At 34.0% G+C, this 14595-nt stretch overlaps 1 protein-coding gene across 1 annotated transcript; it reads left to right on the top strand.

Annotated features, from left to right (window-relative positions):
• The first annotated feature begins 5895 nt into the window (after positions 1–5895).
• LOC149891538 (uncharacterized) lies at positions 5896–7438 on the top strand. Its single transcript, XM_090079571.1, has 2 exons — positions 5896–6861; positions 6945–7438. The coding sequence occupies exons 1-2, from the start codon at positions 6107–6109 to the stop codon at positions 6970–6972; spliced, it is 783 nt and encodes a 260-aa protein (XP_089935697.1). The 5' UTR covers positions 5896–6106; the 3' UTR covers positions 6973–7438.
• The last annotated feature ends 7157 nt before the right edge of the window (positions 7439–14595 follow it).

Below are 14595 nucleotides of genomic sequence, written 5' to 3'. Positions count from 1 at the left end.
AAATCTTGGCACACTTTCAGCATATTTTCTTCTTCGAAAAGTTTTTACCGTTTTTTTAATTCTCCCGTGAAAAGAATTAAAAAATTATTTGGAAAGACGTGAATACATATTTTTAATCTCTCTAATATGTTCAGTGATTTTACGACAATTATTACGTCCGCTAGCATTTAGTTTCCAATTTGTTCCTATCAGGAATTTATTACGCAGATCAATGTCTTCTTTTATATTTCTGATCACTTCTTCAAAAGGTGCTACTTCAACCATTTCTTTGAAAATGATTCGATGTTCCTTTGGAAGTTTTCTTATGTTTTTTAGAAATTTTAGCAAACTTTTTGATTTAGTCGTATCAGAAGTTGACTCAAAGCTATCATCAAGAGCATTTAAAAGATCATCCTTTTGCATGCTTTCCATCTTTTTATTTATGCCAAGAATTTTATTTAAGTCAATTTTTTAACATGTTAAAAGTTAAAAAATCAATTTTGCTGCTTTTTACGTTTTTCAAGGTTTTCAGAATTTAAAAATTCAATCTTGATTCCATTATCCACCTTTCCATCTCGACGCTCTAAATATCTCCATCCACGTCCAGTCCCTGCCATCGCTTTGTAAAGAGACTTGTATTCAGTCACCTCACCCGTTTCAATGTTGGTTATTCTCACAGTGATGGGTTTTTTCTTAACTAAACTAAGCCATTCCCATTTTGGATCAACAGGTTTTTTTTCTTTTGGAGGAGGCTTTACTTTTTTTTCTTTTGCTCTTTCTAAAATCTCATCTTTACTGATCAAATTATTTTCAACCGCAAGCATCATCAACGTTATTAAATCATCTGCTGTTTTACTAACTCCGTTTTCATTCAACAAATTTTTCAAATACGATGTTGTATATCTCATTTTATTATAACAAGATTTTTTTTAAGTCAATTCAATTTTTCCTGAAAAGACATCTTAATAAACTTAATAAACAGCAGTCATGTTGGTTCCGTCTGAAACAAATTTAAGCAGTTTGTCAGAGATCACCACTGCAAAAATAACGGTATTTGCAATAGTTGAAGTTCGAAATTTAAGGTTTACCACTAATTCAGCTGTTTCCGACGCCACTCTTTCTTTTTGCTTGCTGATATCCACAAAGAACAACGGATATAATTTTATATATTCAAGCAAGCTTAACCCAGATTGACAAACAAGTTCATTTGTGCCGTAATATTTTTCATCAAAAGAGAACGCATCTGAATAAGCCATGACCACTCTCTTTTCTCCAAAATTCAAGTCGTAATTGTAATTTGGATACTTTATTCCATTAACAGTCACGTAAAAATTGCTAACATCACAATGGTCGAATAGTGATGGATTAACTGTTTGACTGGAATTTCTGTTTGTCTGAAGTCCGAACAAGATAAATCTTGGAATGCTTTTGTCAGTGACTCTTCCAAGCGACCAGGTAAATTCTGTTTGACCGGCTGGAATAAGCTGTCTTTCACATGTTGTTTGATTTATAAGCCACTTGAATGGGAATTTTTTGAGCTATTAAATTCATGAAATCAGTCTTTTTCGAAATATCCAATTCAACGCGAGGCATATAAAGTCTGAATTTTTTAAGGTTGATCATTCCTGCACTAACGCTCTCCGCTCTATAAATCGCATCATCACATTCTTTCTTTGTAAAGGTGATGGTATGCCTAAACCCATAAACAACTTTGTCATAGGTTTCGCAAAATCCAAAAATGTGTTTCAACGGAATTTTAAACGAAAAAGCTCCAACGGATGTAGTGTCTGCAAACAAGTGGTCTCGTCTAACATTGAATCCTGAATTTCCAACAAGATTTGACGTATCCATATACCACATCTGTTTTAATCCATCAGCAAACTGAAATCCATAAGGATATTTCATCAATCCAAGTATGGTGGTGGCTGGACCTGGATACATCACTCTTTCCACTTGCTCTCCCGACAAGTCATAAGTCACATCATTAAACAAATACATCAAAGCGTTGTTCACCAGTGCAATGTTGTCTTTAGCATCATAAAAGGTTCCATCGCTCTTTTTCAACACTCCTTCAATAAGAATGTAAGCCTCTGATGGTACTGTTTGAATCGATTGACAGTCTATCTCAAAAGTAATCGTGCCTGAAGAATTTAAATCGAGATTGGTTGGAAGGTACTCAAAAAAATCAACTTTTTCAATACCAATATCATACTCTGGGTTCTCAGTAACTCTTAATCGCTCAGTACTAAAAAAAATTATTTAATTCATTTAAATGTCTCTCATTGCAAGTCATCGCAACAAAATGCTATCTTCATACTATTTTCATGCCCTGCCCCATTTTCACCAGGTCTTGGATTCGAATCGCGTTCTTTTTAGACATTTTCTTAATTTGAATAGATGAACCAGTCTTTAATTTCTCAATGGTCTTTTTACCTTTATCAATAGCCACGTCTTTAGCAGCGGAGATGGCTGAAAGGGCTAACTCTGTCCCAGCAGATTTTGCAGCTGTAATCGCTTCTTGTCCAATTTTACTTGTAGCAGCATTTTTAAGCAAATTCACTGTTGCTTTTGATACACTTGACGCAGCTGCTCTTTTTATGAAATTTTTAATCATGTCCACAATACCACCTCCTCCAACAACGTTCTTTTTCACATATCTTCTTTTGTTCACAATGAGCATTTTTTAAATAAAAACAATTTTTTAAATAATTTTATCAATAGTCCTCATTAACGATTTATATTCCTCTTTATTAATCTCTCCTTGTCTCAACAGCTCATCGCAAATAGCAACAGCCACATTTCTTGACTCTTTATTCCCAGCATGCCATGCAGCAATACTCAATTCAAGCTTTTCCACCAACGCATTAGGATCGCTCGGAAGAATAATGACACCGCGACCTTTTTTACCTTTTTCAATACGCATCATTTTTTCCCAAATAGGAGCAATAAGTTGCTGATACTTTGGTCTTCTTGATGATTTCGGTTTATGCGGTTGCGAATCAGATCTTATAGCATCACTATCCATTAAAATTTTTTCATAATTTTGCAAATCTTCATCGGTATAGCTCTTTGGTATTGTTAATTCAGTCATCAGCTCCCAAAGACCTTTTGTCCCTTCATACCTTTCACCACCGACAATGATATCATCTCCATCTATTTCAACCTCCATTTTTCCAATATACATTTTATCTCCAACTTTGTTCACTTCGAAAGGCCTTTTCTTTTTTTGATCGACTGACAGGCTCTTGATCATCTTTTCATTGCTCTCTATGATCGGCTTGAACAGCTTGCTCAAATCAGCTTGAAAATTAACATCTGAAATGTTGTCGTTGATGCTGTTCTGATAAATTCTCTTTCTTCTGTCATTAATTTGTTTCACAATTTCATCCCTTTTATTCAGGTCTTGTATTTTAAAGAAAAACATCTTTTTAAAATACGTGGAAAAAAACATAAATTGGTTTTACGATTATGTTGATCCTTTTTAAAATACGTGGAAAAAAAACATAAATTGGTTTTTACGACTACGTTGATCCTTTTTTAAACAAATTGTTAAACGTTTGAATCGCGTCTTCTCGACCTTTTTGGATCAAGTTTTCTTTAGTAACTTCATCTATTCCCTTTTTGGTTTTGGTTCGTATTTCCACCGTCAAGGATTTAAATTTTTGAAGCTCCCCAAGAATCAATTGAAACTCTGAATCGCTTATTTTTCCGTCTATCAACGCTTTGGAAATGTGCTCGCTGATGGTGTTCAATTTCGACTCAGCCAACACTTTGATCTTCTCATGCTTTTCCGCTTTTAATACCATCTTTTTATTCAATCGACCTCCAACAATCGATAAAAACCCCATGCCAATAGCCACACCTTCACACGCAATCGCTACTGGACTCGCAATAATCGTAGACAAAAGCCCTATTCCAGTCGCACCCAATGCTATACATAATCCTTGCATCACATTGTCCACATTCGAAATGATCCTAAACACACGATGGTACTTTTTGCTTAGATGAACTCGCTTTGCTTTTTCACTCTCTATCTCTTTCTGAATCTCGCTTATTTTATGAAAACGGTAAACATGCCCTCCTTCTTCTATAGGAGCTGATGGAAGAACTGGATAAAGTTTTTCATTCAATATTTCCACTTTTATTAAGCGAAAAAAACTATTTTAAATCAATGTAACTAATCTTACAAAGTTTTTCTCCTTTTTTAACAATCACGTCCTGTTTGCTGTTACTATTCACGTCCATAATAACATCATCTACAGACTCTGAAATAATAACTTCGTTTTTTCTATAATTCAATTGATCAGTAATTTTATTCATTAATGTTATCACTGCAACACCTTTCTGCAAATTCAGCCCAATGGATAAAGCTATCATTGTATGTGAGAGAGCAGCAAATTTAATGTCTTTCTGGGCAAAAATCTCATATTGTTCGTTAACGTTGAAATAAGGTGGATGATCTAACGTTTTCGTAGACACAATAATGTTGTTTGGTCTTCTTTCCTCCAACTCTCTAACCCTCTCTTCCAAAATTTTTAATTGCAAATCCAAACTAAGAACTTCTGCTGAGGCAACATTTCTAAAAAACTTGTGAGGAGCATGCATTTTACATATTAAAAATAAATTTTTAGATCATTTTTGCAAACTTAACAATTCATTATTATCTACCCATGAATTAAACGAGTCTGGATATCCCAACCATTTGACTAACAACTTGCTCTTGGTTTTGCGAATGACTTTTTCAATTCTGAATATGTCTTGATGCGTCTTTTGCATCTCCTGCTCGTAAAAGGTGCCTTGAATTTCTTCACCGTTAGCGTCAGCGATTTTATACGTGGGTGGATTCGTATGCTGAACATTTGACACTGTAAAAACCTCTTCAGTCCATCTCGGCGTATACCCTTTTTCAAAATGAGACTTCTTTTTTACGATCCTCACTTGATCACCTATGAGAAATTTTGGTTTTGCTGGTAATGTTTGATCCTTTCCATACAGATTCCACCATACCCTACCTTTATTCTTTTCATCGCTAGCTTCCACTGGTGTCATTTTGATAGAAGAGTGCTTTGTGTTGTTGTAATTTTTCACCATCTCATCTAATACGTCAATGTATTTATTGGTATTGTTGGCTGAAAAATATTTAAACATTCTCTCTTTCATCGTTCTGTTCCATCGCTCGACAACACAACTTTTTTCCTCGTTTTCAGTGGAGTATAATTGCACACCCAACGCTCTCACGTGCTTGTTGTAAAACTCTTTTCCTTTATCTACCCACAATTTGACGCATTTTCTTTCACCAAAAATCTTTTTCAACGATTCTGCCACTTCAAGACCCGTTTTGCTTTTTAACGGAACGATCCATCCATACTTTGAAAACACGTCGATCACCATGAGTAAATATTTTACGCCCTTGTTGAATTTTGAAAACGATTGCATGTCCACCAAATCTGCGGCCCATATTTCATCAATGTCGTTTACAATCACCCTTCTTCTTTTAAAATGATGAATCACCGGTTTATGAAGCTCCTCTGCAAGCTGATCCGTCCATTTCAAATCACTCACACCCAATCCAAATTTAGCTTTGGCTTTGATGATGGGAACAATGATTTTTCGCTCGCTTATTTCTTTTTGAGTGGGATTGGGAATCGAATCCATTTCTTCAAGCATCATTTGATCAGCTAAATTTCTGCTTTGAACGTCGTTTAAATATTTATATGCCAAATCATGGTGATACGCTGCATTGTCCACTCTGTCTACCGGTTTGCTCCAATCTTGATACATGTCCGTGGAAGTGAGTCTTTTATCTAAATTGGTTCCAGGTCCTGCAAAGTTCATACCTGGAACGTGCATTTCTCCTGGAAACTTTGCCCATGGAAGCTTTATTTTTTTTGAAAAATAGTTGATCGATTCCACCAAGTCTCCTCCATTGACCGCATGCGAAGATGATCCTTTGGGCGTATGAGAAGAAACAAACTTGCATTTTGTTATCCCACAAGAGTTGCAAGTCCCTTTCAACATAGGTCTGTTGTTTTTTGTGATCTCGTTTTTCAAGTGAATGGTTTCAGTCTCTCTTCTACACTTAACGCAGTACATTTTAACATATATAAAAACTTTTTAAATATAAAAAATGGAAGTGATGAAATTGTCGTGTAAAATTGGGAAAACCAAAAGAAACAACAGCAAGCTTTTACCGAGAAGCATTCGAGGAATCATCGTTGGAAAGTCTGGATATGGAAAAACAACGTTGCTGCTCAATCTACTTCTCAGACCGGGATGGCTAGATTACAACCGATTGTATGTCTTTGGAAAATCCCTTTTTCAACCTGAATACAAAATACTCAAAAGATCCTTCGAAAATAAACTTCCTAAAAAGGATATTGTTGATTTGTTAACGGATGATGTACAAGACGAAATGGAAAAATTGAATTTAAACCCTGAAGATGTTATTAACAACCTTTCAAAAAAATATTCCAACAATGATGATATGGAGTGTCAATTTTTTGAAACAGCGGACGATGTGCCTGAACCTGAATCCTTAGACTCGACCAAAAACAATTTAATGATCTTTGACGATTTGCAATTAACTAATCAAAACAAGTGCGAAAAATATTACATCCGAGGAAGACACTCTAACGTCGACTGCTTTTACCTCGCTCAAAACTATTTCGAGATTCCAAGACATACCATCAGAGAAAATGCTAACTTTATTTGTCTCTTTAAACAAGACCAAAAAAGTGTTAATCACATTTATCAAGACCACGTTTCGTGCGATATGAAAATAGAAGATTTTAAAGCCTTTTGCAATCATTGCTGGAATGAACCTCACGGATTTGCCGTTATTGATCTCTCTTCTAAAAAGAACGAGGGAAAGTACCGAAGCGGGTTTGACAATTTTTTATTTTTCTAAAACAATTTAAAAAATAATTCTTATTTTAAAAAAATGACAGGTATAATAATCGATGTAGATGGAAAATCAAGTGTTATCACCACTGATTTTTTGGATAAAATCGTTTTTGACGAAGGAAAAAGTTATGAAATGGCTTTTCTCGGTCTTGAGACTTACAACAGCATTCCAAATGTAAACAGTAAAAACAATTCTTTCAAATACAGCATGAACAATGGAGCTAATTGGGAGAACATTATCATTCCATCAGGAAGCTATGACATTAAAGACATCAATGAGTATTTGCAAAAGTCTATTTTAAACACAATAAAATCAGCTCAACGTGGAAGTTATATTATTGCAAATAAAATTAATTACTCTCCAAACAACCTTCAAATTGGAATCAATCTTAATACTTTAAAATCAACCATTAAACTTGGCTTGAATTATTTGATTGACTTTAATGTGGAGAATAGCATCTCTTCAGTTTTAGGATTTACTAAAAGAAAATTAAATTCCAATTCCGAATACGAGTCGGATCATATCGTTAGAATTTCAAGCATTAACACCATCAGAATCGTTAACAACATTATTGGATCATCCTATATTAATGGAACCCAACTCAATTGCATTTACTCGTTTTATCCGAATGTTAGTCCTGGCTATAAAATCATCGAGAGACCAATGCATTTGATTTATCTTCCTGTTAAACTGTTTGAAATTTCAACAATGGTTACTCGCATCATTGATCAGAATGGAGATTTGGTTGATTTTCGTGGAGAGGATATTACAATACGATATCATATTCGAGAAATAAATAATTTTTAATACATAAAAAAATGAGCAATTATCAAAATATCAAAATTAACATCTCGCAGAGCCAATCTGATAAAATTAAAAAAGCCATTCAAGACAAAACCGATACTAGCATTAAGCTTTCTCATCAAGACTTGAACGGTAAACATGTTCTCGCTATCACTAATACGCAATTGAACAAAATTAGAAAAGCGTATGAAGCTGGAAAAGGGATCACTCTTAAATTGAGCAGAAAACAATTATCATACAACTCGAAAATAGAAGGAGGTTTCATCGGAGCTCTTTTACCGTTATTAGGTATGTTAGGCAGCACTCTTGCAACAAGAGTAGTTCCTGCTCTAGCCACAGGATTGTTAGCAGGTGTAGGATCTTCTGCTGGTTCTGCTATGGTTGATAAAATTGCTGGGCGAGGTCTTTTTTACATGAGCAAAAATGGAAAAGGAATGAAGATAAAAACTTTAGGTGGAGAAGGATTGTTTATTACCCCATGGACTAAAAATGTTCACGGTGATGGACTCTTTGTTAAAAATGGAAAAGGCTATCAATCTATTGGATCCGGATTATTGCTCGGACCAAACTCACCCTTCTCAAGCATACCCTTTTTAGGTGCTATTCTATGAAAAATCGCTTGTTAAAAAAATTCGGATAAACTTTTTAAGAAATTAAAAAAAATGATCAACTTTCAATGGATTGACGTAGAAGGAATTGTTTTACCTAATGAAGCTTTAACTAACTTTCAATTGATAAAGTCTGCTAAACAGTTAAAATTAAAAAACTTTCAAGACGTGTTTGTCAGGGATGAGTTACCAAAAAAGCCAAGAAAAAAAGAATGTGGTATTGTGAATACAGGAGATTCAAGCACTGGTGGGTTTCATTGGGTGTGCTGGTATAAAGACGCTGACAAAAAATACAGCTTCGACTCTTATGCTCAACCTCCTCTTGTCGAACTTGTCCATTATTTAAAAAGCTCAGTTTATTATAACAGCGAGAGAGTTCAATTTGGTGATACGTCTTATTGCGGTCACTTGTGTCTTTATGTTTTGAAAAAATTGAATGAAGGTCTTGACTTTCAAGAAGTTATTAATACCTTGTGGTGACTGGTTAATGACTAAACAAGAAAAACTCACCACCATGAACGTCTTCCGATCACGTCATCACGATGTCTACACCGAAGAGATCAACAAAGTCGCACTCAGCGCTAACGACGACAAAAGACACATCTTGGAAGACGGAATTCACACCTTGGCCATCGGACATTACAAAACAAGGCAATAAACCAAGCGAAGAACAGGCATCTTGAAGAACTGGTATAGAAATAACATGATTATTTTTATACTTCTTCTTGATTTTTAAAGACGACTCTTAAGTATTGGTTTTGTCATGATATGAAGTGTTCACCATTTTTTATTCATCCTTAAGTATGGGAAGGGGTCGATGTCCTGGAACCGCCTTTTGACTATATATGTTGCCAACTAACCTTTTTACAAATGCGAGCAAAAAATTATTTAAAAGTATTATTATTTAAAAATGGCTGTAGTCTACTGTGCAAGTTCCCAATCCAGCGTTAGACGTGCCAATCGTCAAAAGTTACATCTAAGTTACTAATATAATTAAGTGCTACAAAGTAATGCAATCAGCTATGAATAATTAGAAGAAATGCGAGTAATTTGGAACAGTTACGAATAATTCCAAAAATGCAATTAGTTGTAAATATTAGGACACAAATTCAACAAAAGTTAGTTAAAGTATGAATAAATCTCCCTTAAAGTCAATCTTTTCGCCCATTAAAGTCAGACTTTTTTAATTCTCTTTTTTTATTTTTTCAGACCAATACGCCAAGTTCTTGAAAGTCAAGTTCAAAGAAACCATATTTAGTCTCCAGAATTCGGCCAAGGATCCTGAACAAGCTATAAAAGAGTTCTTATCAAGTTTGTTCGGTAAAAGTGGGGAAGAAGAATCCCAGATTGAACCATTCCTTGTCGACGACAGTCTTCGGTACTTACAATTTGGAAGCTTCTCTTTGAGCTTTATTCAGCCAAAGAAGCAGAAGAAGAGCGCGTTTGGATTGAAAGAAGAACTTTTTACCTATGAAAATGATGTTTAGACAACTTCTGCATGGATTGGAAAGCCAATGCAGTTCTGGAAGACAAAAGGGAACGTCTATCTAATTCTTTCCAAGGCTACCTTTGCTATCCTGAGTATTCCTGCAAGTTCAGCATCCTCAGAGCGCTTGTTAATCACTGACGGTCACGAAGGGAAGAAATCGCATCCTCTGAAGACTGAAAAACTGTTCTTCATTAAACGCAACTACTCTCAGTTTGAGAGAAAAATGCTGCTCAAAATCTGCTCAGAAACTAAAAGCTCTTCATCAAATCCAAATGAAGAGCTGGATGATGACATCTAGGAAGCCCCTATTGATACATATAACGTTATGGACATGTATAATATTCAAAAAGACAAAATATTTTTCGAAAATGATTTTTTAAACCTTGGTTCAGGTTTCTTTCAGTATACTTTTTAAATTTCAGTTTTACACATTTCACGGTGTTTTCCAAAGATACTAAAATTACCGTAAGCATCGTAACTCGTAGTTACCATCGTCATCCTAACTCGTAGCAAATTTTTGTAACTTTTAGCAATTTTCGCAAATTTTAAAATTTTATTTAAAAAATTTATTAATTCAGGACCCGAATGGTGATAAAGCCAAAAACCGAACGGGTTTGGGTTTTCTGGTATTAAAAAAATTTAATACACGATTGGGTACCCGATAATTTATCGGTTTCGGTTCCTTAGCTGTCAGTGCTCGTTAACCCGTTTGTTCATTGTTTTGGGTTATTGGGCTATCAGGTATTTTATGGGTCTATACCCGAATGAGTTTGGGACCCGAAAATTTTTTTGTAACTAGCCGTTCGGCGGCTGAACGGGACCTGGTGACATTCCCTGCGCTCAACACTATACTTCTAAAATGGTATGCAAGTAATAGTTTTGAGCGGTATAAGTGACTTTCTACATCCTTCTAGAACTTTTTTGAACCTTCTGGAATTTTTGATGAGTTAAACAAAAATTATTGGAAAATAAAAGCAGAATAGCACTCTAAGTCTAAACTGTTTGTCACTATTATTATGGGAATCCATCAAAGGTAGACGCGAACGCATAAAGCAACTTGAGAAAGAACTTACAAGCTTATGGCAAAAGAAATTAAACTTTCCAAATTTATCAATTCAAATTGTACACGCAAAACTGGATCAAGTGTTGAAAACCTATAGTAAATGTGTAAAACAAGGGAAATATGATTTATTGAATGAAGCTTTTGACATCACAAAAAATGATGGTGAATTTTGCTCTGTAATGAGAACAAAAGGTTGTGTAATCTTCAGATTGAAAGCAAAGGACCATTTTCCATCCATCAAAAAGAAGAAAAATTTCCTTGGAATTTACCGTAACAACAGCAGCAGCAGCAACAGCAAAACGTCAACGTCGACTTCTGAATCAGAGACCGAGACAGAATATCAAGAGTCTGAAGATTCAGAAGAACAGTCCGTCCAAATAAAAGTACAGCAAAACCAAAACTGTAATCAAATTATTAACATCTTAAAAGCCGTCTACCAGAAAAGCAGCAACCATATGTCAACAGTTATCTCAAGATGGGATTAACGTTCAGACCCCTTTACAATTATCGCATCTTCACATCCAATATTAAAGAATCTGGCAACAATTCGCATCCACTATTAAAGAAGTTGTTTAACATAAAGAAGAAATGAACGGAACATTTTATTTGGAAAAACTGTTTATTGCATTTTGATAGTAAACGTATTAATCACCGAGATTATCAAGTGTTTGTGCTGAAGAATGAACATAGAAAAGTTAAGCTACAACCACTAGATCTTCCAGGCGGAGAAGCAGGTACTGTAATCAAAGGCATAACAGCCGTTCTCAGTAAATACAATTTATGGATGAGTATAAAGATAATTGTAGCGGATGCAACGAATGTGAACACTAGAAGAAAGAATGGGATTGTAACAAAGATTTTTTTTTTCAAAAGAACTGGGAGAACCACAATTCATTGATTGTCAACACCATGCCCTTGACCAAGTTCTTCGCGTAGTAATAGATGAAGAACTTAGAGGAAACAACACGCCACCAAATATTTAGTATCCTTTTATTCCAAAACTGTTAAAGATCTGCGGGCAGCTCAGGATGAATTTCAAGAATAGCAGAGTAGTAATTACTAAAATAGCAGAATGGCGAAATAATCTCGTATTTCATAAAGTGAAGTTTTAGAATATCAAACTTAAGTAATAGAAGATGGAATTCTCGAGCAATACTAGCTCTTTTTTTCAGAGCAATGCTCTTTTGGCATTCATACTTTTTAGAGCATTCCCCGCCATCGGACTCGGCGGGAATCTCGTACGAGATTTACGAGATTTACGATGGCGATGCATCGGTTTCTACGCAAAAGTGCGTATTTGGATTTTTTTCCATCGTAAAAATACGCGACCGATGGTCAAAATAAAGTACGGTAATTAATCGGAAAAACCTTTATAGAAATTTTGGAAAAATAAAAACATCGAAATTCTTACAAGGTTTGTCGAGGTACGATGTAATTCGATGATTTATCACGAGATTTCACTGTTAATACGAAGTATTTCTAGTAGTACGAGGTATTTGATTAAATTGCGATGATAATCTGTAAAAAGAGTGAGTTAACTGTAAAAACCGATTTAGATTTTCGCAAATTCCCTCCGCAATTAAACACTCCATCGGAAATTAATTGGAAATTAATTTCCTAAGGAGAGAAAACTGGTAAAGCTGTAAAAGTTATAATTTGATTAAAGTTTTTATATTTAGTTGCTAGAAACCTACGAGGGATAACTATTTTACTTAACTTGATGAAAAAAGTTACTTTTAAACAAATATTACTTTACATAACTTAGATTAAATTATCAAATATTTTTTTACATTTAAATGTAATACATTTTTTGAAAAGTAGCATAGTAAAATAATATATTACATGTAAAAATTACTTACATAAAGTTAACTTTAAAAATGCGTTACTTTTACTTGTTAAAGTTATTTATTATTAGTGGTAAAAGTAATTTAAAAAAAAAGATTTAATCTTTTTATTTTCCGATATTTTACGATGGTTTGTGGTGGCTTGCAAAATTTTGCTGTAATTTTGCGAAAACCTCGTAATTATAGATAAATACATCGGAAATATCACAATATTACTAGTTTACACTGTAAATACGATTTATTGTGAAATTACACGAAAATATCATACGATGATTCGTAAATCTCGAAATATATCGGAGAGTGCGTGACATTCTCCCCATCGGCCTCGGACTACATCGCACCTCCGATGTGATACCATTCCTCACCATCGTATCACATCTGAGTCACCTTTATAAACTATTTCTCACATCGGAATTTACTCATTTACGCAATTTCCGATGGCGGGATGCTCTACAATGCAGATTATTATCAGAAGCTTGGAGGTCACGAGAGAGCGTTAAACTCTGTGAAAAAGTTTTGGAGTCAGGAACCATCAAGACTGGAAATACCCAAAACAAATCTGTGCACAGAACGGACAATAGGTGTCTTCAAGAACTTTTTGAAGTTTGTAAAAAGAAAGGGAATGTTCAGCTTAGATTTATTTTGTCTAACAAAGCATAAGAATTGTTTACTACCCAGCAAAGCACACAACGTTGAAACAATGTTGAAATAACGTTGATCGACGTTGATCAACGTTATTTCAATGTTGTTTCAACGTTGTGTGCTTGCTGGGTATGCTTTAACTGGACGAAATACATCATATTCTTCTTCATTTTATGCAGTCGCTTTTCGTTCTTATAGAATTGATATTTAAGTTTTTAATCTTATACTTATTTGCAATTTAGTGTAAATAAGTATAAGATTAAAAGCTTAAATATCAATTCTGCAAATTCAAATCAGGCTGCAACAATAAACTGTTAAATGCTTGAAAACTACATAAGTAATCTCCATTTACAAAAACTAGAATTAAAAGTCATAAACTATATATATATATATATATATATATATATATATATATATATATATATATATATATATATAAATCTTTATTTGAAAAAATCTTTCTCTGATATTTGTTAGCGATAACACTGAGAGCACTTTTCACCATGCTACACCCAGCTTTGCTACAATCAGCTTTGTTACACCTAGCTTTGCAAGACCCAGTTTTTCCATACTCATACTCTTGATTTAAAACACTTTAAATTACAAATAGTAAGCTGATATTTAATTGAGAAGAAAGTATAGATTAAAGTAAAAAATGTATTTTCCGAAATGTACCATGAAAAATTTTTCAATAAAAGTTCAAGGTACTTGATGTTACTTAACTTATTCTGATTTCAAATAAAATATCGTCATATTCCAGACTGAAAGAAACAAAGAGAACAAAGAAGATATTGATAAGCTTTAAATTTTTAGCTATAGAATTTGATTCACTTCACCGCATTGGCTAAATTTTACTTAAACTTTTGGTAAATTCAAATTTAAAGGTTTAGTGATTACATTGTGTAATAATAAAGTAATTATTTAAGCTTTAACGGTTAATTTCATTATTTATTCACATAGAGCAGTCAATCTTTAACTTTAAACAAAAATAAATAGTGTTATATATATTTTTTTTAAATACAGCTAAGTTACATTTTTTTTAAATACTGCACCGTCCAAAATGTTGAATAAAAAGAAAATATTTTTTATTTTGATTTTTATTGAATTATACATTTTAGCTTACTTTTTTACGTTTGTTCTTTATGCAAATTCACACCTGTGGACCAATCTGCACCAAATTTTGAACTTGGAGGTACTTTTACTCAGGGAAGGTTTTAGACCAGGTTCCGACTACCCCAGACTCAGTGTTCAGGGTCCTTACG

Source organism: Hydra viridissima, unplaced genomic scaffold (genome assembly GCF_058129835.1).
Source record: "Hydra viridissima isolate aposymbiotic clone 2 unplaced genomic scaffold, HvirCarnegie_v1 scaffold_2, whole genome shotgun sequence".
Taxonomy (NCBI): Eukaryota; Metazoa; Cnidaria; class Hydrozoa; order Anthoathecata; family Hydridae; genus Hydra; species Hydra viridissima.
The sequence above is the reverse complement of the archived record's forward strand: the minus strand, read 5'-3'. Positions and strand labels throughout refer to the sequence as shown.

What these genes read in the sequence shown, in the direction of transcription:
- LOC149891538 (XM_090079571.1), top strand. Translation starts at nt 6,107, where the DNA reads ATGGAAGTGATGAAATTGTCGTGTAAAATTGGGAAAACCAAAAGAAAC. An exon ending in GAGGGAAAGTACCGAAGCGG is followed by an intron (nt 6,862 to 6,944) that starts GTTTGACAATTT and finishes TAATCGATGTAG; the next exon opens with ATGGAAAATCAAGTGTTATC.